Below are 26682 nucleotides of genomic sequence, written 5' to 3'. Positions count from 1 at the left end.
TTTTGACATTTGCCAACATTCGTGTCGTGAATTTAATTGTGAAGTTTGATTAAATTTAGGGAAAATTAGGATAAATAATTTTACATTTATATGCAATCTATATTCTGCTATATTACTAAGGAGAAAGTTAATTGTGGAAATTTGAAAAAATGGCAAATATAATTTTTTTATTTTGATTGATAATTATTGATCAATATACATAGGGTGAAATATTTAATAAATAAATTTTTTTTTAAAAATTCCAAAAAGACATTACCTTTCTCAACATTCTCAATTTCATTGTAAAATCTAGGTATGAGTACCCCCTTTGGTTTTTTGATATGTTAACATTACATTATTTAGCATTCTTTTTCCATAATTTAAAGCACGGAGATAATTACCGAAATTCTCGTAAGATGTATTTAGCCGTTGGTGTTTGTTTTTCATATAGAAAATATTTCTAGGAACATTTCAAATGGTTTCAAAATTTTTAATTAAATTAAATTAAATTAAATTAATCAATTTAAAATGAAATATAATTTAAGCAATTTTTGATTTTTTAAAATGAAAATTAAGTTCTGGAGTTAATTTATTTTGAAAGTAGTGTATGCATGTTATGTATATAATATGTATTATTTTATTCGAATTCTATTTATCAAACAATAGCAACATTGAGAGACTTCATCTAATTTGTTGCGCTAACCTCTAATTTTCGCAAAACAAGAGAATACAGACTGACAGCAGTGTCACAGTAAACGGTCCATATTTCGAACGTCACAAATTACTCACAACCCTGTGTCTTCGGTGACGTGTATCCTGACGAGACTGTGGACGAGGACTATGACAAAGGACACGCCCCAGCCGATGACGTAGAACCATTTCATGGTGCGCTCTTCCCTTACGAATACGACAGCAAGCGCCAGATGTAGGTGCAGAGCTTCGCAAAACATCCACATGTAATTGGAAACCATAATGTATTCCTTAAGCACGTGGAAGATTTGACACCAAATCTGAGGAGAAACACGATATCAGGTTTCCCTTTCTCGCGGTTGGGTATCGAGATTGGACTAATTACTTTGTTTATATATATATATATATATATATATATATATATATATATATATATATATATATATATATAAACAACCGTGCGCAGGTGTATTTCGCGTAGCCTACACTTACACATTGCTCGCATGCTATTACGAGTGATCTAAGTAACTCGGCAACACATATTTAAACCGCGTTAGAGATTCGAAAGATGTTTCTATTAATACAGTTTATCTTAAAAGCCCGTAAACATTTACGGGCTTCAAAAGTATTACATATTTCATCTGAGCGCGACTACACGAAAATAACATTTTGACATTAGTGGTCGTTTTATTAGACGTCCGTGATGAACGGCGTTCGATTCCCGATAGATCGCCACCGCAATTGCGTACGGGCAACGTAAAGTTCCGGCCAGCAGGAATAAATTGCAAGTAAATTAAACGATTTAAGAGTCGAGTTGGACAGCAAACAGCGGTCGGTAAGGCTTCGAATATGGCAACTCGATTACACGTGTGAACGCTCCTATACAGGGTGCTTCTTAATTTAAAGTCAATAATTAAAATTAGAAAAAAACTATTCTTACAATCTCCGAACATTTCTAAATGAATTTAGCTTTTTTGATTGAAAAAAATGAGAACCTCTTGTCTGCATGGCCATGAAAATATCGTTAATATGACCACATTCTGTTCCTAATTAAATATGGTACTTCTATAATATCGGCAAAGTGTCTTCTATAAACCGGCCATTTAGATTTTCTTACCGAAAAAGGAACCAGATTAAGTAACTTAAAACAATTCCAGCCCAAACGTTTGCCGAAAACTAATCTAATTCTACAACTGCATAAGGGTTTTTCATGTTCTGGCTAATTTCTATCTTCTTCTTCTTCTATCATTATCTTGTCTTATTTCGTTTCTAAATTTTAAATGATATAAATTTTGTGGTTTTTCTCTATGTGCTTTTGATTTGATTAATATCTGGAGGTCTTGCAGGACATTCAATTGATCCCCTAATATCAAACTCTTGACTGGAACCTTCGGCACTGTACTAACACACAATAACGCGTTTCAGGAGAAGATTAAAACTGCTGTTAAAAAAGAAAACGGAACTTTTTAAGGCGATCAAAAACCAACCAACATTTCGAAAAACTTACCGAATTATTGATCGTAACGTCCACTTCAGGAACGATATGCTTGTACCAGACGATCCACATGATGTTGTTCAATATAAACGATATAAACAGTTGAATGTGGATCTTGATTCTAGTGCATCTTAGTACTCTGAAACCAAGGAAGGCCATGAAATGCAAATGAATTATTATTAAACATTTTATTTAATTACTATATTACGTCATAATTTTATATATTTTAATACTAATTTGTTTTTGTTTATTATTTAAATTATTCAACTTGAGAAGTTTATTTAAGAAGTATTTGCGTTATCTGTTTGTCTCTTGCAAAATTAATTTAAATTTGTATTAGTTGGATAAGTGAATTATTGCCACATTTCTCTTTTAGATTAGATGACTATTAGTGTTCGCGAAATAAAACTCTATTTTCCTTCTTCTTTTATTATGAAACTTTTTCGTCTCCTTCTTTCGGCAAAAACAGCTTCCTTGTTTACAAAGACTCATATTGGCGCTGAAAGAAATATTCGTAGAAGGCTGTGCAAATTAATGACAGCCCTGCCAACTAGAAAACTAGAAATTAAAAAATTAGTTGCATGTAATCAATTCTTCTATAGTCTATAGTCTATAGAAATCCATAAACAACCTAACAATCTTAACCGCGACTCAGGTGTTTACCTGTCACCAATATGGGAGTAAAACGCGAGCCAGATTCAGTCAAGCTCTGAAGAAACCAACAGGGTGATTGGCGAAACATCAGCAAGTTCGACTCAACAAAAACCGACTCAGGAGGAATCCAGAAGTTTTGTAAAAACAAATTCATAGTATTAGTTTTTTAACATTCACAACCTCATTGTTCTGTCGGTGATTAACGAACGTTCACACTCACCCCTGGACTAGTTTCCCGACAATCTTGGTGCCGTAAGTGAAGAGTAAATTGAAATGTTCCAACAAAATATAAAGGTAACGGAAGGCAGATATCAACGTCAAAGGGAGAGATCTCCAAAAAATAAAGGGATTTTCAATTATTAACTTTTGTAATGTTGATAAAAAAAAACCCTAAGCAATAGAAGAAAATGATTATCAGCAGCTTAATGTTGATATAAAAAAACCCTACGCGATAGAAGAAAATGCTTATTGGCAGCTCAATGTTGATAAAAAAACCTACGCGATAGAAGAAAATGATTATCAGCAGCTTAATGTTGATAAAAAACCTTACGTGATAGAAGAAAATGCTTATCAGCAGTTTAATGTTGATAAAAAAAAACCTACGAAATAGAAGAAATTGCTCATCAGCAGGCCTAAATTATACACAATCAAATGTCAGATCAAAATCAACTAAAAAAAAATGTCGATTGCCTGACAGCTTTCGTATCGTCCAAATCGACCGTTGAAAGTTTATAGCGTCTTGTTTTTCTTTTCGGCAATATATTCTCTATAAAAATACAAATGTGACGGGCAATTTATAGCGGGAACGCGCCGCCAGGAAAACTCGCGTTTTTCCGAGCCTCGTAAACACAGCCCGACGTCGTAAATTTCGGTTTTGTATCAACAAGAAGCGAAGCTTCTCAAAATTAAGGTTCCTGGTCGTTTTTTCATTCGGAAGTCGGAATAAGAAATAGTCGTTTGTATCAAACCGGGCCCCACTAATAAAAAAAATTTTTTTTTTTTCGTAAAATATTAATAATTTTCGATACTCGCGAGAGTTAATATTGTGTTTGTTGCAACGATATTTAATAACACTTTTAATAACATATGTCAAAAAAGCCTCAAAAAATCAAAACTCCGTAGTTTTAATTTTTCAAAGAAACTTTCATGGGCTACTGTAATACTTTTTACAAAACTCCTGGATTCTTCCTGCTTCGCTTTTGATGAGTCGAACTTGCTGACGTTTGGCCAATAATCCTGTTGGCTTCTTCAGAGCTTGACTGAAACTGGCTCACATTTTACTCCGTACCTGCTTTTATATTGTTTGAGGGGGCGGAGCTAAATGAGGGACATAAACTCCGTCTTGGATGACTGATCCCCATATTGGAGACCTGAGTCGCTGTTAAGATTGTTTGGTTGCTTATTGTCTTAGCCTTAAGCCCATTTCGTGTTGTTCGAGCCTAGTTAATACTTTACGTCCGGTCTATCCAATGTATTCTTTGCCGCATATAACCGCATGTAACCAATTCCTCTACCAACGAAAAATCCGGGAGTGTATAGGAATCTATAAGCAACCTAATAATATTAACCTGTCATCAATACGGGAATCAGTCATCCGAGACGGTGTTTATGTCCCTCATTTAGCTTCGCCGCCCTCACACAATATATAAGCAGGTACAGAGTAAAATGCGAGCCAGTTTCGGTCAAGTTCTGAAGAAGCCAACAGGATGATTAAAAAGTTAGACTCAACAACCACCGACGTTTAGTTTTATATTTTAAACATTCACGACCTCATTTTGCGGGGACTTCTGTTTTAAAAGACTTACCTGAACGCCAGGAATATATACAGGGAGATCAGCAGGGCTCCCAGCGATATCGAGTATCCCAAAACGTGTAGTTTGTTGATCAGCTGGTAAAACTGAAAAAGGGAAACCAAAATGTCAAATTCCGTGAACACCAAATCAAAGAAGCAAAAATGTCTCTGAAGGAAATGCTATTGTTACATTGGGATGTGGGTTACTCCCAATCCCACTTAAAAAGTCTTCAGTTCCTTTAAAACTCATTTTTAATAGTAGTTTTAAGTTCCGAACTCGAAAGACAGCTTGGTGCATTCAAAATACATTTAATGCGATTTTATTTATGGGCCTTGTCCATGTGAAATGACAAAAATGACAAACACACAATTAACAAATAACTTGGTTCAAAGGTCTAAAGTGCGTTCGAAGAACATAAGAACGAATTATCCATTTGAATGTTCGACTTTGTCGAAGCAGGTGAAAACAAATTTGTGAGATAATTGAACTTTTTGTTACAAAACCAAAACACTTCATTATTATTAAAGAAATATAAGATTTTTTTTTCTCCAAGAAAAGATTAAATTTACTAAAAACATCAAAATGTAGTACTCGGTAGTGTCGAAAATGCAATTCCCATTTGTGAACAATCTGGAGGAACCCCGAAAATTTGTAAATAGTATGACAGCAGCTTGTAAAAGTATCTAACAAAAAAGATTTGAATCTGTCTCTGCTTTAAAACAGTGTTTGTATTAATATCATTGTCCTCGTTGAAACGCCCGGTATCTTTCTCGATATCGGAGCCAGTTTCCAGACATTTGAACCAGAAATGAGCGATATTGGATAAAATAAGTTTGTTCCTCTAGTAACTCGAGTGAAATAACGATAGGAGCGACGCCGCAGCAGCGCACTAGTTTAATGGATTTCCTGTACTCTCGGATACGCAGTTGTTACGGGAGATTTAATAATAGACTGTCGTTTCTTTCCTCCAAGCAGATGCGGATCGGATTGATGGCGATTTTGTTCAGCTAGCAGCGAAAGTAACACCTACAAAAATTTGGTAGTTCTACTCTGTAAACTAGAAAGTTTGAGGACTCAGATGTGCTGCTAACGGTGAGCGATTTCTTTCAAATAGAAAGCGATATATCCAACAAGCTCTAATCTAGCACTTATATCTTTATCATAACGAACGTTAGTAGTATAGTAATGCCGGTTCTAAGCCACTTTTGGCGGGAAAAATTTTCGTGAATGTTCGGGTTGGCGTCTGAAAATTTTGAATTTTCGGGTGTGTTCGGGTATGTTCGGGAGTGTTCAAGTACATTCGGGTGTGTTCCAACTGAATTGGACTCAAGGTATCCGGAAGAGTATATTGATAATGCAAAGTTGAAGAAGTCACACATATTAATGGCGGATACTGCTTTTAGTTAGTTTAAATCTAACGCTTGCCCATTTTTCTGAGCAACGCCATCTACGTCCAAAAGGGAGAACCGCATTGAACCGGAATCGGAAACATAACCTAAAACTAGAAGCCACAACTTCAAGTTCTATACAGTAACACGTTTAATGGCAATCAAATTGCGTTTCAACTCGATCTAAACTCCAAGTTACGACGTCGCCCGATCCCCCGACGGCTTTGCCCGCGAGGTAACTTCCGAAGAGTTCCGGTAACTCCGGCCGAATTCAATATCGCGTGTGTACAGGCTGATCTAGATTACGTTGGTAACTTTGTTATGAGGTTGAATAAAAAAAAACAATTGGGGTTTAGAAAAAAATGAGGGAAATGTACTCTTTTTAAATGTATGTTTTTACTCTAACGTTCGTATTGACAGAACAAAAATTGCAATATTGCAATAAATAATAAAAATCTAGTCTAAAGGAGAAATGTGCTGATAATTTTGAGTTAATATTGTGTATGACCTTTTTTGTTTTGTTGGTGATTTACTAACGTTATAGTAAAAAAATAGGCTGAGTGTTCCATTTAAAAAGAGTTCCCTTTCTTCATTTTTTCCTAAACCCCATATTCAATTGTTTTACCGTCGTAATCAGTGCCAAAAATGCTACCGGTTTGCTAATTTAACCGACTTTGTATCTCTACTCATAACAAAGTTATCAATGATGAACACTTAAAACGCGAAGGAAACGTTGCCGATACGTCTTTTCGCAAACGAAGAACTTCCTCCTGGTCATTAGGGATTGTTTTGGCCGACCCTTAACGACCTATCCTAAGGAGCCGACGTTAAAAATAATGACGATGATAAATCTATAATCGATACCGAGCTTAGACGGCTATTTTTCCAAAGTGGTTAAGTAATGATCTAGATTTGTTGCGGGAGTTTCGGCGGATGCGCCGAGGGAAAGTGAAGCACCGATTTACGAAGCGGTTGTTATCTGATATGCGGTGCAAAAATTTCCCGTAAAGTATCTACGAAATTCGAAATTTTTGCTTTACCTGATCGGAGACACTTCGCATAATTTCCACTTTTATATTTTAGCTTTTTGCGCAAACATACATTTGCTTCATAAATATGTAATAATATCATTTTTTCGACCATACATTTTTAAGTTTTAAAATTGCTTTATATTTAAACTCTTAATCTGCATAGACACTTCTTTGCTTTATCAACTTTAAAGCTGTTTCGGAATAACATTAACGGCTTATTATTAGATAAACAAAGTGCTGATCGGGTTCTTTCGTCTTGTAATTAATAACAGAATTATTTTTATAATTACTTACTTTCTTTTTCTTTTGTTTATATTTAATTTTTCTTTGAACCGTGATCTTTTGTTATACACTGTATTGTCATAAAGGTATATATATATATATATATATATATATATATATATATATATATATATATATATATATATATATATATATATATATATATATATATGATGACACTATATTCCGGGATATCATCCGTTCGCTCGTTGAACTCCGACTGGAATCCTGCATCCGACTGGAATCCTGCAAATCCTGCATCCGACTGGAATCCTGCAGACGTTTCGCCAAAATCTCACTTGGCATCTTCAATGCTCGCGCTCCGAAAACACTTCGAACACTATATATATATATATATATATATATATATATATATATATATATATATATATATATATATATATATATATATATATATATATATATATATATATATATATATATATATATATATATATATATATATATATATATATATATATATATATATATATATATATATATATATATATATATATATATATATATATATATATATATATATATATATATATATATATATATATATATATATATATATATATATATATATATATATATATATATATATATATATATATATATATAAATTGGTATATTTAATGTTCATTCAAGTATAGTCTGCCTCAACCTTCATCAGAAAAAACAATGACAATGAATATTTACAATAAATTTATAGCTAGGAATATCTAGACATAATTACATTTTTATTCCGAATATCTAAATTAACTCCTGTTTTAGTAACAGAGTCGTCATTAAGATTAACTATAATAGGATTTATATTGTTTTGTATATAGAAGTAAGAGTAAATATATATATATATATATATGATGACACTATATTCCGGGATATCATCCGTTCGCTCGTTGAACTCCGACTGGAATCCTGCATCCGACTGGAATCCTGCAAATCCTGCATCCGACTGGAATCCTGCAGACGTTTCGCCAAAATCTCACTTGGCATCTTCAATGCTCGCGCTCCGAAAACACTTCGAACACTATATATATATATATATATATATATATATATATATATATATATATATATATATATATATATATATATATATATAGATATATATATAGATATATATATATATATATATATATATATATATATATATATATATATATATATATATATATATATATATATATATATATATATATATATATATATATATATATATATATATAAATTGGTATATTTAATGTTCATTCAAGTATAGTCTGCCTCAACCTTCATCAGAAAAAACAATGACAATGAATATTTACAATAAATTTATAGCTAGGAATATCTAGACATAATTACATTTTTATTCCGAATATCTAAATTAACTCCTGTTTTAGTAACAGAGTCGTCATTAAGATTAACTATAATAGGATTTATATTGTTTTGTATATAGAAGTAAGAGTAAATAACATAATATTTACACGTGCAGATAAAGGGAAGACAGTCATAGCTATCGATCTCCCAGAATATATTTCAAAAACCAACAATTTTCTTAAACCAGAACTTTTCCAATGTATCAAACACGATCCTACTGAGTTATATCAAAGACAAGTAAAGGATGTAATTACTAACTCCACACAATTTAGTGACAAAGACAAATATTTTTTTAACAATTATGATTCCACAACCGCCTAAATTATATTCTTTAGTTAAATTACATAAACAAGACCAGTGGTGTCTTATGTAACAGCTCCAGCAGTTAAACTCTCTACAAAATTAGTAAATATTTTTAAAGTTTCACACAGATTTTAAACCAAAATTTGCAATAAAATATTCTTTTGAATTAATCAACAAAATTAATGATATCAAAATCCCTTCTAACGCAACACTATTGTCTTTTGATGTACAAAACTTATTTCCCAGCATTCCACCTATGGATGTGATAGATTTAGTAGATTTTACCCTAACTCGGAAACAGGTTAACCCATTGGTGAAACAAGATGTATTAGATTGCTTAATAGTATCTTTAGACCAAAATTATTTTGAATTTAATGGGCAGATTTATATCTCTAAAGAAGGTTTGATTATGGGAAACCCACTTAGTCCTTTGTTAGCCGAGATTTTTATGGATAATTTGGAAAATATCATACTAGAATATCCTTTAAGTAAAAGTTTTTTATGGTGATATAGATATGTGGACGATGTCTTTGCTTGCTTTGTTGGAACGGACAGACAATTGAATTCTATTTTAAATTACATTAACTCAATACATAATCGTATAAAATTCACTATCGAGATTGAACAGGATTAGATTTAGATTTTTCAATATATCATAATATATCAATATATCAATATATCATAAACTTTCACACACGGACACAGTCATACATAACAGCTCAAATCACCCTTATACACACAAAATGGCTGCATTTAACTCTTTTATACACAGATTTCTTAATACGCCACTCTCAACAGAAAATTACAACAAAGAACTTAATATCATTAAACAAATAGCACTGAACAACGGCTACAATCCGTCCATTATAGATAAAATTATAAATAAAAAACAAATACAGACAACAATAAAATCTATTTATCCGAAACCAAATACAGAACACGAACAATTTAAAGCAATTACATACATAGGAGAACCTAGCGAAAAAGTTTCAAAACATTTGTCAAAATGTGGTTTAAAAATAGCTTTCAGAACTAACAACACAATAGGAAAATATTTAAAAAACAGTAAATCGAAATGTCCAAATTCCCAAAAATCAGGTGTCTACAGGTTGAAATGTGGATCTTGTCCTAAAATTTATATTGGACAAACAGGTAGATCCTTCAAGAAACGCATTAACGAACATATAAAAGCGCTTAAAAACAATAGTCTAGATTCTAATTATGCTACAGACTTAAACACAGAAAAATACATTTTTGACGACAATTTTGATATATTACACACAGCCACAAAAAGTAGAAAATTTAATTTATTGGAAGTCATGGAGGTTAACAAAATGAAACATTGAACTTAAATTTTCGCAACAGTATTAATTAAGGTTTTATTGTCATTTTCGGTCCATATAGTAGCAGGTAGTTTGTAAATATTACATTTGATAAAGGCACGGTGTTGTCGAAACAATTGTCATGTCATAATATATAATTTCCTGAAAATCTGAACTTTTAGTTCTTATTTATTTTGAGAAGTAAGAGTTCTCGATTTCTATAATTTACTGTAGATAATTTTTCCAGCTGTCAATTGGTATGTTATAAATTACTTTTTTTTTTTTCAAAGTTATAAGACTGGTACTGGGAGTAACATTTTTGCACTGACCTTCGATTTTACTTCATTCAACAAATGCTCTATGGGGTTAAACACACTATGCCCAGCCTGTTCAGCCATCGCAGTCATCCTATACAATTTGCACATGAATTTAGGACTTCCAAATTTTTTGAAACTTGGAACCTATTTTCAAAAAGTTCAGCACTTGTACCCTCATGATAATCCAATCTAGAATCCTTAACATTCATTTCAAACAACATTAAGCAGTTTGGGACAAGTGCGTCTTTTGCCAAAATGGTGATGCGTTTTCCTTGTTTCGTCTGACAGTTTTGATTGGAATCAACATCCTTTGAATCAATCGATCAAGGTAAATAATGAATCTGTCGTCTAATCTATATCTTCTAATTGCTTGTAGGTTCTTAAATATCCAAGCAAGTAATCTGCCAGCTTCTTTTTCAGGTTTTCCAAGGTAGGAACAACGTCGCTTTGATAAAGACAATATATTTTCCTTCTTATTAGGTCCTGATCACTATTGCCTATACGATGAGTTCGAAAATCACTACTTTACTAAATATTTGCGTTCTAAGACACAAGAAATAAAAATATTTGATATCGTTTTTTAAGGCAAATGAAGGTGAACAAGTCGTGAAAAATCATACCCACTCCCTTACGGACGATATTGGCATGTTTCTAAGTAGACAAGTTTCTTTTAAAGCTTTTTGTTTAATAAGTCTTCTACTGGTTAAAGTTTCAGGCATATTTTTTACAACCCGTTGTGCATCAAGCGACAAACGATTGCCTTGTCACTCAAGTAACCAATAGGTAATAACGTCGTTGAAGATGAAACTGGTGTTAAATGTGGCAGAGCTACCTTATGGAAGTGTATTCAACACATGGGTTTTAGATTTAAAAAAAATTACAAAAGGCAAGTTTTAATGGAATATCTAGAAAAAATTAGGATTTACAGAGAACGACAAAGGTCAATTATTTATTTGGATGAAACCTGGTTCGACATTTACGACACCCCGGAAAAAGGTTGGGTTGACTCAACTGATTAGTGTAAAACAAAACGCGCCATCAAAAAGAGGTAAAAGAATAACCATTTTGCATGCTAGCTCTAAAGATGGTTAGATTCCAAATGGACTTTCTCTGTCTGCGAAAGATATTAACGATTCTTCTCTGGATTACCATGAAGACAGCACCGCCGATTTATTTGAAAGTATTGCGTAATTGTAATGGACAATGCAAGTTATCATAGTGGACGGTTGACTAAAACCCCTTCGTCATGTGACACATAAGCAACAATCCAAAACTACATGTATAATAACAACATTTATTTTTAAAAAGATTATACCAAAAAGCAATTGATTGAGGTTCTACAAAGCTTGAACCTACAAAAGGAATATGTCTGTAATAATTATGCAAAAAATCTAGGGCATACGGTTTTAAGGCTTCCACCTTACCACTGTATATTTAATCCCATTGAACATGTTTGATACCAAATGAAATCTGCCATTCGTCGTAACAACATTCCTCCACAAAGTTGGGCAAATTCTGTTAAACATATTGAAAAACTAGAACAACCGTATTTCCATTTTGCAAATAATATAGAACAAATAACAATTAGAACAGGCGATGATAGCGATAGTGACACTGATATATTATGTGAATAATTTTAAGTAATTTAAGTAGGTAATAAAAATAATTTGTAATTTTATTTTAGATTTAAACATAAATACATACATAAATAAATAAAATTGTTTAGTATCTTTCCTAACGAAACCCCAAATAATTAAATTCTAAGCAAAGTACGGACCTATTCGGCCATATTTCATTTCACTTTCTTATATCTATGAAGAGACTTTACCTACTTTTACGGTTGGCGTGGACCCATTGTAAAATTGTAAGGACTCCCGCAACTTTTTTATAGGAACAGTATCATAGGTGCTCTGGAGGTCTATTGCCTATTGCCCAATCGCTCCTCCTCCTCAAATTCCTTATGTTCGCCTTCTATTAAGTCTCTGGATAATTCTTCTATGCGAGGAACTAGGAGTGCTTGTAACTTATTTCATTTTTTGTATAGCGATGCCACTTACCATTGATCTGATATACGGGTTCCGTTTAGGTATTGATTTATAGATAGATATATAGATTCATTTATTGACTACGTTTCGTACAAAAGGGACGTACAATTGTAGCAAGTCAGAAGTGATATTCAAGTGCAACATAAAGACACACATCTAATACAAACAAAATTAGACAGTACTATACAGTTTTATAGCGCATCGATACCAGTGACAGTGTCAATGTATGCTCGCAGGGAGTAAAAACAATGACGTTGAAGAAATTCTTTAATAGTATGTTTAGATTTTCTATTGCTCATCTTTTTCACGGTACCTGGCAAAACATTATACAATTTCAGGTTCAACGAGTTGTTCTCAGACTTCCTCAGTCTAAACCTAGGCCGTCCAAGGAGATCCCCCGAACGAGTTGAATAGGCATGGCAATCGGAATTAGCGCTAAAGTTTCCTTTCGTTCTCTGTATCTCTAATAACTGGTAGTAGATATAGATGCAAGGAAGGGGCATCACTTTGAATTTTTTAAAATAAGGTTGACAATGGTCCCTATATCCTATATTAGCAACGACTCGAATGGCCCTTTTCTGCATTCTAAAAATCTCCACAGCAGCTGAGGAATCACCCCACAGTACCGTGCCATAGCATAAGTGTGAATGCAACAAAGAAAAATAGACCATAAGCAGAGTCCTTGTTCCTATCAGGCCTCTCAGTCGTCGAAGAACGAATATGTTGCTGGACAATCTATTTTTCAGGTCTGAGATATGTTGTTTCCAATTTAGACTATCATCGATCCTAATGCCAAGCAACTTGACGGACTGTCCACTATTTACCAAGCAATTGGAGGAAAACACAATACTCTGGGTCTTGTCTAAATTTAATTTAAAATAATTATTTTCGAACCAGACATTAGCCCTGTCCTCCAACATGCCAACCCTGACGGACAACTCCTCGATACTCTTAGCAGATGTAGTGAAGGATGTATCGTCGGCAAACATCACGCACTGATTGGGGACCATGAAATGATAAAGGTCATTTATGTATATTGTAAATAGTAGCGGGCCCAGGACGGAACCCTGGGGCACCCCGCTTACTACTGATTCAAGTGATGAACGGTCATCCTGGTATTCTACAAACTGCTGTCGGCCCTGCAAGTAGGACGCTATAAGATCTGAGAGCTTCGTTTTGCAACTCTGCTGTCTTCTGTCCTGTTCTCATTGGTTGCATGTTTGTGTTATTTTTTCTGATTTGACATTTCTAATAAATTTCCACGTTTCTCAGCAACGTATACTTTAAAACAATTTTATATTGCGCGTTCAGACGATCTCTACAACTTTCGCATTTACGAGTTTCTCGTAACTTTTGAAACCGACGTGATAACGAACTTTACTCTATCACCCTGTGTAAACTTTCCCGTTAATATTAATATCCAGTTTCGGGACGAAGCCCGCCGTGTCGCCCATTCCACTCGATTTAATTCAATTCCAACTGGGGCGAAAAACTTAATAGTCGTGAACGACAATTTCCCGTAACTGCCGCCACTACCTTGGAGAGGGCAGATATTACATTAACTACATCTATTTTTTCGTTAATTTTATTGTATATAATTTTTTTTTCTGTTCGTTCTCCGTTCTCTCTTCCATGACGTTTTCGGCAATAACTTCGGAACGCTTTCAGCTAGACGGTCTTCCTTTTTAAAAGTCCATGGAGAGCACAAGAAATGTGAAAATGGCCGCGGTCAAACATCGGCGGTAATCTTTTTTTTTTTTCAATTCTCTACTGTTTTTTGAACATCGCTATGAAACACGATGTCCGAAGTTTGAAGCAATCTACTTGAAATTTATTGAACTTGAAATTGGCGGGCTGGGGGGTCGGGAAGTATTTTAAAAACATTAAAAATCGCGTTTGCAAGGGTACAAGTCAAAGATCATTAATCGAAAACCGATTATGCTACCGAAAAAATTATGAAACAAGAAGACGCAGAAGATTCGGCTACATAAACTTCTATTCTTGATAATTTTTAAAAAATGTACAGGGTGCGGCGCAAATTCAAAAAACTGCAAAATGGGTTTTACAGGGTATTCAAGATATTAAGTGCAATATTCAAAAATTAGCAGGTGTCCTAAATTTGCAGCTATCGACGTCAGATTTGGCGGGAAGGTGGAAGGAAGTCTGTTAAAAAAAATTATTTGCTCGGACATATTTGTGAACCAGAAAATGCGGGAGATCCAGGACCATAACTCTTACTTCAGGCATTTTGAATTATTAGACGTAAATCAAAATTCGTGAGAAAAGTGGCTAACTGGTTTAAACAGTTTTATAGGCCACATCGAGAGCTATAATTTTTGTGTTTACGGTTTTCATCTATAGCATACGCTGCTCGAGATATTTGAAAAAATCCATATCAAAATCGGAATATTTCGCAGTCGGCAAGATGACGTCATTTATTATTATTACTGCATGGTTACGGAAAACAAGTATTTTCTAGAAAACTATTTATCCTATTGAAGAAATTCATATACCGGGAAACGTGGGAGATCCAGGGCCATACCTTTCACTTTGGGCATTTTTTGAATTATCTCCCTAGTGTGTGGATTAAGGGCAAAAAAAAAACAAAAAGATCCTGAAAATTTCCTTTTTCGTAGTAAAATTATTTGCCGCAAATGAGAAACTTTGAAGTTCGGCGAGGCTTGAAAGACACTTTATAAAGAGTGTATGCAAAATAAAATTACATCGATTTTGAGAAAGCTAAAGCTCTACAGCAAGAAAACTGCGAAAAGGCGTCTTTTCTTGTTAAATTATGAGGCCGTCATCTCTAGCCGCTTTGAAGATCTTTTTCCCCTCATTCCTACTACATTGAGCTTCTTTATTCTTTCTTACCAAGGAAAATAATTGTGTTAAAATTAATCCATTTTCAGCGTTTAGATAATGTACCCATGATTATTACAGTTTTTTTTTCACTAGTTTTTTTTTGTTTCTGGTTTTCCTTTTCTTTTTTCCCTCCATTTTTCTTTTTTCTTGTTTTTGTGTTTCCTTATTTTTTTCTTTTTTTTTTCCTTTTTTCTTTGTTCTTGGTTTCCTTTTTTTTCATTTTTTCTTCCTTTTTTTCTTTTTTTCCCTCCTCTTTCTATATCCACCGCCGTGCTATTGGATACAACCGGTTGTTTTTTTTTATTAACTGAATTTAGCAAAACTCCACTAACATTTAGTTTTTTATAAACATTTTTTTTTTAATTATTGTCATTTTTAGAGATCTCGGGTTGGTTAAAAGTACTCATCCATTAAACCAGTAGCTTTTTTCTTAATTCATTTATTTTTCGGTATGGAAACAACTTTGAACACTTCAAATAGATACTATCGGTTGTTGTGGAGTTGAACTTGCTGACGTTTCAACACCCCTAATGACTGTTAAATTCCTCGTCTCTACAAAACTCCCTAGCTTCCTTTTTAAAACACTTTGCAGGGAAAACTGATGGTTTCGTATTTAATTGTTTTCAAAAAATCATAGCGAATATATTTATGGAAGCCTATGAGGAGAAAGCTCTCCATCTAAAACCAAAATTATAGAAACGCTACGTCGGTGATAATAATAACCTCCCATTCTTTGATATTCTTATCAATAGAAAATCAGAGCTAACATTGAGTCATCGTGTTTACAGAAAACCTACGCACTATTAGAGTTGTAACAGAAAGGAGGGAAGTGCCGAAGGTGATTTTTATGGTAGTAAGTACGCGCATGCGCAGTATTCATTGTGACACTACAACAGTTCCGCGAAAACTTGTCGTTTAATTGTTTACCTTTTATATCAAATATTTTGGTAAGCTTTGCATAAAGTTCGTGTTCTCTACATTGGATTTAAGTATTTGATGTGTAGTTTGAGTATTTTTTTAAGTAGAGTCAATAAATATAAAATAGAAGTTTGAAAGTTGTTTTAAAATTAATTTTATGTGATTTTAGGTTACTAAATGCCACGGACTTGTAAAAATTCCTCAGATTGTTTTTGCTACATTTGTGGGGAATACATACTAAAAACACAGCGACATGTCATGGCCGATCTGGTTAAAACAGCTTATAAGCTATATTTTGGATTTTCTATCGATGAGCTAGATAAAAGTTGGTTGCCAAAAGTATGCTGCAATAGCTGCTCAAGAACGTTGAGAGGTTGGCTTGAAGAAAGTCACAAATCCATGCCGTTTTCAATACCAATGATTTGGAGTGATTCTCAAAATCATGAGAATGATTGTTATTTTTGCATGACATCTACACGAGGATTCTCGAAAAAAATTAGAGATTAGATCCACCTCCACCTCCAGTTCCAGTTCCACCAGTTAATGAGGAGGCTGAAAATAAAAATATTTCAGGTCTACAATCTCAATCGAGTTTTCTTTCTGGTAGTACATCTTCATCTTCATACACTTCATCTGGATCTTCATGTCCATCTACAGAACCTCATTTACTTGAACAAGGCGACTTAAATGATCTTGTTAGAGACTTGGGACTTTCAAAATCTAAGGCACAGTTGCTCGGATCAAGGTTAAAACAGTGGAATCTTTGGCTAAAAGTGCCAGAGTTTCATATTTTCGTACCAGGCAAGAAAGTTTTACAAGTTACTTCTCCAAAGAAGATAATTTGGAATATTGTAATGATGCTGCAGGGCTTCTTCAAGAACTAAGTTTTCCAGAAGACTTTTTATTGATGCTTCAAAAATAAGCTTGAAAGCCGTTCTACTTCATAATGGTAATAAATACCCATCTGTCCCCGTTGCACATGCTACAAGCGTGAAAGAAAATTATGCAAACCTTGAGGTATTACTTGAGAAAATTTAATATTGTCAATACCTATGGAATATTTGTGCTGATTTAAAAGTCGTCGCTATACTGACTGGACTACAAGGAGGATACACACAATTTTGCTGTTTTCTTTGTGAGTGGGATAGCCGCGCAAGAAACAAACATTACAAAGTAAAAACCTGGCCATCAAGAAAAATTTACTCGAATCAGTGACGCGAAATTTTGTAGGTCCGCAGATACGTGAGCTCATGAAGGATGAGGTTTTTGATTATAAGTTGAGCAAAGCAGAAAAAAGATCTTGGGTTGTGTTTGTGGAGGTGTGTCATAATTTTCTTGGGAACGCAAAAAGTGACAACTATCAACAAATCATTCGGGAGCTACTTTCTGCTTATAAAGCTTTAGGATGCAATATGTCACTCAAGATCCATTTTTTAGACTCGCATTTAGATTTCTTTCCTGAAAATCTTGGAGCTGTATCAGGTGAAAGGTTTCATCAGGATATAATGCAAATTGAAAAACGCTACAATGGAAAATGGTCAGCAGCAATGCTTGCTGATTTCTGTTGGTCAATTCACCGAGAAACCCCAATAGAATCTATGAAGAGGAAGAAAACTACTAAATAATTTGAATTCTATCGCTCCACAATGAAATAACTGACGATATTTATTAGTTTTGTTAATATAATTTAGGATTTTTTACTGTAAAACTAAAGCCGCCACATTTTTTTATTTCGTTATAATAATTTATACTTTAATAATATTGTTTTTTGATGAAATAAATATTAAATTAAAAACTTACGTGTGGTACTTATTTGTATATCAGATTCCGTGTTTAGAGCATAAAATAAGATGAATTCATGCATGAAAACAAGGAGAGAAAAAAATTTTTTTTTGCAGACCAGTGAAATTGGCGGCCACCACGAACTCTATAACATTCAGATTATATAATACGAGTATTTCACACTATCTTTCCCGAATAGTGGAACGTCACACTCCCAGAGATCATCTTTGGGATATATCCGGATTATCCGCCAGGATACACATTGAAAATGGCGGATATATGAAAACACGGTTATACAGCGTCTCAATTTAAATACAAATTAGAATCAACCACGTCAACGCGAGCACGATTTGAATGCGAAAGTGGCAGCCTGACGTAGCTCTCGTCGCGAATATTTTGCGCTTCGTTTGTCTCTCTGCATTTGATTTATGAAAAGCGCCGATCGCGTATCAAATTTGTAGTTATCAGCCTTAAACCTTACTTTCTGAATTCAATAGTTGCCGTTTCTAGTAAAAGTTCGATTAGATGTCAGTCAAAATCGGGCTTTCTAAATTATAATGTATATAAAAAGGCATCATTCATACATTTTCATATCAATATCGTTCAAGTACTAGTCAAAAACGGCATATTCGGCCTTCATTGTAACATAACTAGTAGATATCGACGTAAAACCGCCCCTTCTGGGTCAAATAGTTGCCGATTTCGATTAGATTCAGCCAGAATCTACATATACATTAATATACATTATATATATACATTAAATCTGCGGATCAATACTTAAAAACCCACTCTTTTATATTGAAAATAGGTTTTTCTTCTTGATTTCAAACAGATTCCAGTCAAAATCGATCCAATACAAATCGTATCTAACACCGCATCAAAACGGCAGATACCAGCTTAAAATATGGTTTTTTGATTAAAACATTCTTATGTCAATATCGTTCAAATACTAGTCAAAATGGCCTTTATTGTAACGAAAACGTTAATAAACCAGTAGATATCGACGTAAAATCGCCCTTTCTGGCTCAAATAGCCGAAGATTTCAATTAAATTTCAGCCAGAATCTGCTTTATCGCCTCTTGTTGTACGGAAATCCACATTGAAAATTCAGATATGAACTTGAAACCCCTCTTTCTGGGACAAATAATTAGTTTTCCCTCTTAATTTTAAGAATATTATAGTCAAAACCAGTATTTTCATAACTACCGGACTGAAATCTACATTAAATCTACAGATAACTACTTAAAAACCCACTTTCCTGAATTGATAGTAGGCTCTTCCGACACATATCGTATCTAAAATAGCATGATAACTTCTAATATCAGCTTAAACTATCATTTTTTGTTCCAAACAGTTACCTTTTCATGCCAATATCGTTCAAATACCAAGCATCTTCGGTCTTTATTGTAACGAAAGCGTTAATAAACCAGTAGGTATCGACGTAAAACCACCCTCTCCGCTGCCTTTTTTTTTGGAAAATACAATTTGATAGCGAAGTACTGCGAAAAGACCAGAGAGAAGCGATATCCTTCTTTCGAGGCTACTAAAATCCGTTCTAAGATTGGAACAGCTGATTCAGGTTAATTTTGAAAATGTGTTTGTTTCAGCCGTCTGTTTATTGCCCGTTCCGTTGCTGAAACACCAAAAACTCATGGTTGTGTCTTTGTTTCTGTGTAAAATCTGTTTGTTTTTACAATTCGTGTTAAAGAAACGTTTACATACAGAAATAGTTGGAAAACTTTACTGGTAGCTCTGCTATGTTCCGCGCTACTCAGCTTCGTATTTGAAGAACTTCTTGTCCTACAAGGACGCATTGTTTTCCTACAGTGCTTTTGCGCACCACTATGCAGCTGTATTAAGTGTCTTTCATTCTCACCGAGCTTCAAAGTTACGGCAACCTTTCTTCTAGACATTCCCGATAATATTTTTCCAAATATCTCGTGTTCCCTGTACGATGCACGAAAACTGTTAACAGAAAATTGTATCCCTCGACACAGTTTACTAAACAGTCCAAACCAAATTATCCCATCTTTTGCCGTTTTTCATTTCCGGGCAATAATTTAGATTTAGATTTCTTTCCCATAAACGACACACCCTGTATATAACTGAAAAAATGTTACAGGTAGAGGTTATAGTCCTGGATCTCCCACGTTTCCTGGTCCTTTGTTTGGGAAAGAGCAATTTCAATAATTGAAAAACCCTGTATATAATCGAAAAAACGCTTGAAATAAAAGTAATAGTACCGGATCCTTCACGTCTCTTAGTTAAATAGTGTTGTCGATTTTTCTCTGAAAGCCAACATAAGCCAAAATAAAATTTCAAACATTTTTAAAAAATACTTGGCTAGATTTCATTGCTCCTAAATTTCACAGTTTAAATCTGGGTTGAGACTTTTTGACAATTTTGAGACACCTGTTATATTTCTCAATATAGCACGGTATATCGTAAGCACCTTGTACAATAGGTGAAAACGTTAAATAAAAAAATATTAGCTGTTTAGCTGTTTCACTGACAAGTTAAATATGGTCTTTTAGTTGTGGTCAATTTCCATCGAAAGACGAACCCATTTTTCAGTTTTAATACACGGCGCACCCTGTACATTTTTGAAAAAGCGTCAGGAATATTTTTTTTTAGACCACTGGAAACTTTTCCGTCCCCCCTGCCCCCCTGTTTTGACAGGTTCTCGAAAAAATTATTTCCGCCGAGGACCGATGTTTCAAAAGCAACTACCCAAAATAACATAAAAACGTACAAATTTTCAATAGCAATGTTGAATCATTTCTAAAGAAATTAAATTTCTTTCTGCTTGTGTAATATGTAAGGAAATAAAAAAGAACCACTTACCTCCAGTACTTCCACGTCGACGCAATCGGTATAATTGGTCCAGGGCCCTTTGCTGTTAAGGAACCAAGTGCCGTTATCCCAACACTCTTTGAACGCCAATCGCGACTTCTTGAAGCCCAACACCGATGGACAGGAGAGGTTCGCGGTGATCCCGGCCGGAGTCTCGGGCCAACACAGGACGCTGTCGAATATTTCCGGACAGTAACCTGGACGAGTAAGGACAGGACGTTTACCGAAAAGTGAAAAAAAAAACTGCAATTGTCAAAAAAATTGACCGAAACCGCGAAATATTATTTTTAGGAGTAATTTCTTTATTAAATATCGATATTTTCGATTGGAACCTTTAAAATTGCAAACTCTCACCGGGTGTTGCGGTCTTATTGGAGCCGCAGGAAGAGTGGTCCTTGAAGGGAAACTCCTCTAGATCAGGATCCGCTTCCATTGCGACCTGCAAAACGATAGATAAATTTATATTATTTATTATTTTTATTATTATTTATAGGTTTATCATGTTCAGTGGCATGGATCTTAGCATAAAATAGTAAAAGAACAATATAGAAGTACGTAACCTCTCCAAACCGTTATACATATAACCGAAGTCAATTAGTGCCCTTTCTACTCTCGCCAAAGTTTTAGAACAATTATTTAAAAAAAAAAAAAAAAAAAGTTCCCGAAATCAGTGACGTACCGTCTGCCAAAATAGACAAGTGAAATTCCGTACGTCCGCCAGTGGTTTATTAAAAAGAAAACGGTTTCACTAAATAATATACGTCAATATTTTAACCACGTATTCTGCGACCCAAAATAATGATAAAAGTTCATATAAACTAGGGTCCAAAACGTCTTAGTTTTTAACATACAGGGTGTTGAATTTGAAGAGGTGATGGTGATTTTTTGAAAATATTTTTAAATAAAATTTGGTACAGTTACTAAAATTTATAGGCTCTACTACTCTACTAAACTTAGTATTGGATTTTCTTCAGGGGAGGCGCAGGAAAAATTTTGCCCTAAATTCTTTGTTTATCGAAATTTGGACGCACCTCGCTAGAAAAATGCTTTTGAAAATATAATTACAAATTATTTTTTTATTTTAATTAGTAAGCCTTGGAAGTTAATGACCTTCTTTAAAATGTAAAGTTCATAATTTTTATTAGAATAATTAGCTTTACAGTTGATAGTTTGATTGGTCTTTCGTTAATCCAACAATCCAAGTGAAAACTATTTTTTACCAACAATGAACAAAAATGAAAGCTGTCGAATAATTCACATTTAATTTTTATTTGCCCAGCAACACAAACAAATGATACGCGTCATTAACTTTCAAAAAAATGCAATCAAATTTTCAAAAGCATTTTTCTCGAAAAAGGTGTGTTCTAGAGCGGTGCCACAAGGGTACCTTATTTACATAGAAAACTTTATAATATAATATATAATTATATATAATATAATAATATATATATATATATATATATATATATATTCTCACGTATTGATTCACGGATGGAAAAATATGATGACACTATATTCCGGGATATCATCCGTTCGCTCGTTGAACTCCGACTGGAATCCTGCATCCGACTGGAATCCTGCAAATCCTGCATCCGACTGGAATCCTGCAGACGTTTCGCCAAAATCTCACTTGGCATCTTCAATGCTCCGCAGTGTTCGAAGTGTTTTCGGAGCGCGAGCATTGAAGATGCCAAGTGAGATTTTGGCGAAACGTCTGCAGGATTCCAGTCGGATGCAGGATTTGCAGGATTCCAGTCGGAGTTCAACGAGCGAACGGATGATATCCCGGAATATAGTGTCATCATATATATATATATATATATATATATATATATATATATATATATATATATATATATATATATATATATATATATATATATATATATATATATATATATATATATATAAGTGTTATACGTTGTTAAGAAAGTTTTGCGCAAACACATTTTTCATTTCGAAATTGAAGCGTCATTTTGTAAAAAATACCAGTTTTGTCAGCATTAAAAATGGCGTTAGCAAGGTACTTTTTTGCTAGTTTTGGTCACGTCTTGTCCAGCCAGAACCCCATGGAATTTAAAAAACTGAATTCAATTAGTACCCCTCCTACCATCTCCCAATTTTTAGAATTTTTTTTTTTTTTAATGGAACACCACAAACATTTTTTTTTGAGGAAAATGAGGTGTGTTTTGTTACAACTGAAAACTAAAATTAGGAATTTGAATCCATGGAAGTGGTTAATGTTTAACGCGTTGACATATGGCGAAAATATATTGCAAAGGGTGGTAGAATTAAAAAAAATAAAAATTTTTAGTGAACCACACTGTATTTCGCACTTTCATTGGCTTTAGAGTTTAATTGCGTATTATTTCGTATATGTCCAATAATTAACGGGGGATTTTAAGGTTTTCTAATTTTTTTTGAACTAAAAACTTAATATTTTGTTTTAGATAAATATAAAAAAAATATCTATATCTACAGCGGTATTACAGATATCAAAAAGCATATTTTATTTTTGAAAATTATCCCAAAAGTTAAGATGTTCAGGACATATGTTCATATAAAGTTTTCTTTTTTTAATTTATCCATAAATCGCGCCGTTAATAATAACACATTTAACTCCAAGTATGATAACGTAGAAGCTAATCTCAGTTTGGATCTAAAAAGTATTTTTCAGCATATTTAAAAACAGTCTTAAGCTAAATTCCAAAAAGTCACAAATTATCATAGAAAAATTCAATTGGGAAATGAAGAAAAAACTTAGTGATATTACTTAGAGTGATAATGGTTAGTCAATTGAGATGTAGTGGTCATATTTATAATTTATATAAAAAAAAACTATATATCCCCCTATATGCTATATACTATATGCAAATAAACATGTGTTGAATTTTAAAGTACAAAAAAACTCTCTTTTCTAAAGTTATATATTGTCTTCGATTATTCTATTAAATTCTTAACCCTTGCTGATAAATCCAGATCACAAAACAAAATACATGTTTGTATCGTTGCATGAATGACCCTTGTAAATCTAGCTATAGTGCCATTAAGCTTTATGATAACTATAATAAAAATTTTGAATTAAGCTCAGTAGTATTTGGGAAAAAAATTAACGTCCACTTACTGGAATTACAAAAGTCTAACAAGTTAATCCTGTGCCTATAATTAATTTTTAGAGACTGATTATTATCATTATAGCTTGTTGTTTTATTACGCTAAACCTTGTACAACAATTTAAAATATCTCAATAAAGACGATTATTATTATTAACGACATCTGTTCTCCTCTCTAATAATTTCCTTATTAGAGATATTATTTATTATATCCTATAGTAACCCCAAATATTCCCTCATTTTATCGAACTTTTGAAAGAAAAGAAACAGGAAGAAAAATTAATAAGAAGAAAGCAATAATATTCTAGAAGGAAAGATCAAAAGCGGAATGAATCTGGGTAGGGGAAGGACTTCCAGGCTCAGAAAATTAAGGGCGTGGTTTGGAGAGCTAATATCATAGGAGTGGGAACCGGAAAAAGAAGAAGATTTGTTCACAGTGCATCGAATTGTTAATTATAACATCAAGATGAGGTAATAGCAGCTCAGATGACGAAGCGTATCTCGCAGATTACCCCAAATGTTTCCGCGATCTACCTACTTTTTGATCGTCACGGACCGACAGGGTTCCTAACCTAGAACTGAGACAGAGAACTCAAGAACAGGAGAAAAAAGAAGAAGAAAAGAGAAGAAATATCAAAGGCCGAATAACTCGGTAGGGGAAAGGTCGTTTGGCCTCAAAAAGTCAATAGAAAAGCGGGAAAAAGATGAAAATTTTCTCGCAGTTAATTGTAAGGTCAAAATGAGGTAAAGCAGCTCAGATACCGAAGAATATCAAGCAGATTACCTGCTTTCTCAAGTTCTCATGTTAACTGTTGATGTTGGAAATCCCGGACCAAACTTCGGCGTCTTTCCTCGACCGATACCGAACTTTATCTCCACGTACTTTTAAAATGAGATAACGAAAAACAACAGTTTACAGGCTACAGCCGAAAGGTAACAACCGATACTGATTAAAACTCGATGTAATTGTATTTTAATACCGCCAATGTTTTGATCCGCCCGATCGAGAAAAACGCCAGATAATTCTTAGAGCCGTTTAGATGATAAATAAGCGATAACGAATCGGCAACGTCGCGCGGGCGCCTGGCAGCAGACAAACAAACTATAAATTGATCGTTTATTATATACTTATTTATCTATTTATAACTGATAGTCGCTTTCTTCACACGGGAAATCTGTCAAATGCAATGCATATTTTCAATTTCATTTTTACTTAAAAAAATCACTATCTTGTTGGTTTCAAAAATATATTTTTTAGTATAAAGGGTGGCTCAAAAAAGCGTGACCAATAATTGTTATGAACACACTCTTTTCAAAATTATTTCCTTTTTTATTACGTACTTTTTCAATTTTTTAATTATTCTTAAAAGTACTAGTTTTTAGCCTTCACTCAGTATATAAATTATTTCCATTAATTCAGCTCTAGGAAAATCCATACGTTTTTTTTTTTAATTTACCGACACCGCAATAAATTCCATGAACTTATTTACTCAGTTGTAAGGTAAACATTTGTCATTTTGCCATAGCCAACAGTAGCGACAGTCTTGGACAAAAGGAGAGTACCTATTCATGTGCTGTAAGATATAGGCGTGAGAGACGAGGGCTAATAGACAGGATAGTTTTCCTTGAATCCTCAGACCAGCAGCGCTACTTTGAACAGACATTTTGCAGAGCAAACTCACAGTCTGATGGCAGTATGTTTGCAGTATGTTAAGATACTAGAACTGTTCCCTCTGTGGCATTGCCGTTAGTCAAAGACTCCGGTTTAGAACTACAGTTGAGTTTCATGTTAGCCTTTGATTGTTAGACGCATATGACGTTCTTCTTCTTCTTCTTTACTTCTGTGGGCGCAACTGCCAGAATCATTAGGCCAATGTATAATAAGTCTGTCCTTTCTCCAATTAAGCTGAGAAGTTTTGGTTCCAGATTCTCTGTTTAATATATCCGAAATATTGTTAAGTAAGTCAGTAAGCTTATATTTTATTTTTTCGACAATGTCGGTCGAAAAATTATGAAATACTTTTTCTCGCGCAGTGTATCTGGAAAACTTGATAAACCAAGGGGAACTAAAGGAAACGGACATTTTCAGCGTACACGTCCGCCCGGATCTAGCTAATGCCACATCGTTTATTTCATTCGCCAGTGTGTCAACATTCGCCGGGATCTGTCTCGGGAGTCGGGCAAATTAAAATGCCACCGCCACCGAACCGCTGCTATCTGCAGTCATTCGGACGAAGATTTTTACCCGATAGAAGTGTTCACATATTCACAATTCTATTAATAATTATAATCATAATAGTTTATTTGCTGTAGGTATTTACATAACCAGCCTCAATATCATCAATTAACCAATTTCGCAAGCGAAATTCAATTAAAAAAAGAAGTGACATTTCCATTCTTTTTGTATTATACCGGGTGACACATGAAAGTGTCCAATCTTTTGACAATATGTAGCCAGTGGTTGTACTTCCGGTTTGAGCGGAAACGACA

At 33.8% G+C, this 26682-nt stretch overlaps 1 protein-coding gene across 1 annotated transcript in view; it reads right to left on the bottom strand.

The window, feature by feature from the left end:
- The window catches only part of LOC132696574 (calcitonin receptor-like), a 37213-nt gene extending 12112 nt beyond the window's left edge, over positions 1-25101 (bottom strand). Inside the window, exons 1-6 of the mRNA XM_060661470.1 lie at positions 24977-25101; positions 21434-21518; positions 21071-21276; positions 4624-4715; positions 2177-2303; positions 769-989 (exon numbers count right to left, since the gene is read on the bottom strand). Coding sequence (XP_060517453.1) covers positions 769-989; positions 2177-2303; positions 4624-4715; positions 21071-21276; positions 21434-21512 — 725 coding nt within the window. The 5' untranslated portion in view covers positions 21513-21518; positions 24977-25101. The remainder of the gene's footprint in view (positions 1-768; positions 990-2176; positions 2304-4623; positions 4716-21070; positions 21277-21433; positions 21519-24976) is intronic.
- Between the last annotated feature and the right edge of the window lie 1581 nt (positions 25102-26682).

This window comes from Cylas formicarius, unplaced genomic scaffold (genome assembly GCF_029955315.1).
Source record: "Cylas formicarius isolate icCylForm1 unplaced genomic scaffold, icCylForm1.1 PGA_scaffold_1__22_contigs__length_36826433, whole genome shotgun sequence".
Lineage (NCBI taxonomy): Eukaryota > Metazoa > Arthropoda > Insecta > Coleoptera > Brentidae > Cylas > Cylas formicarius.
Note: the sequence above shows the minus strand (reverse complement) of the source record. Positions and strands in the feature narration are given on the sequence as shown.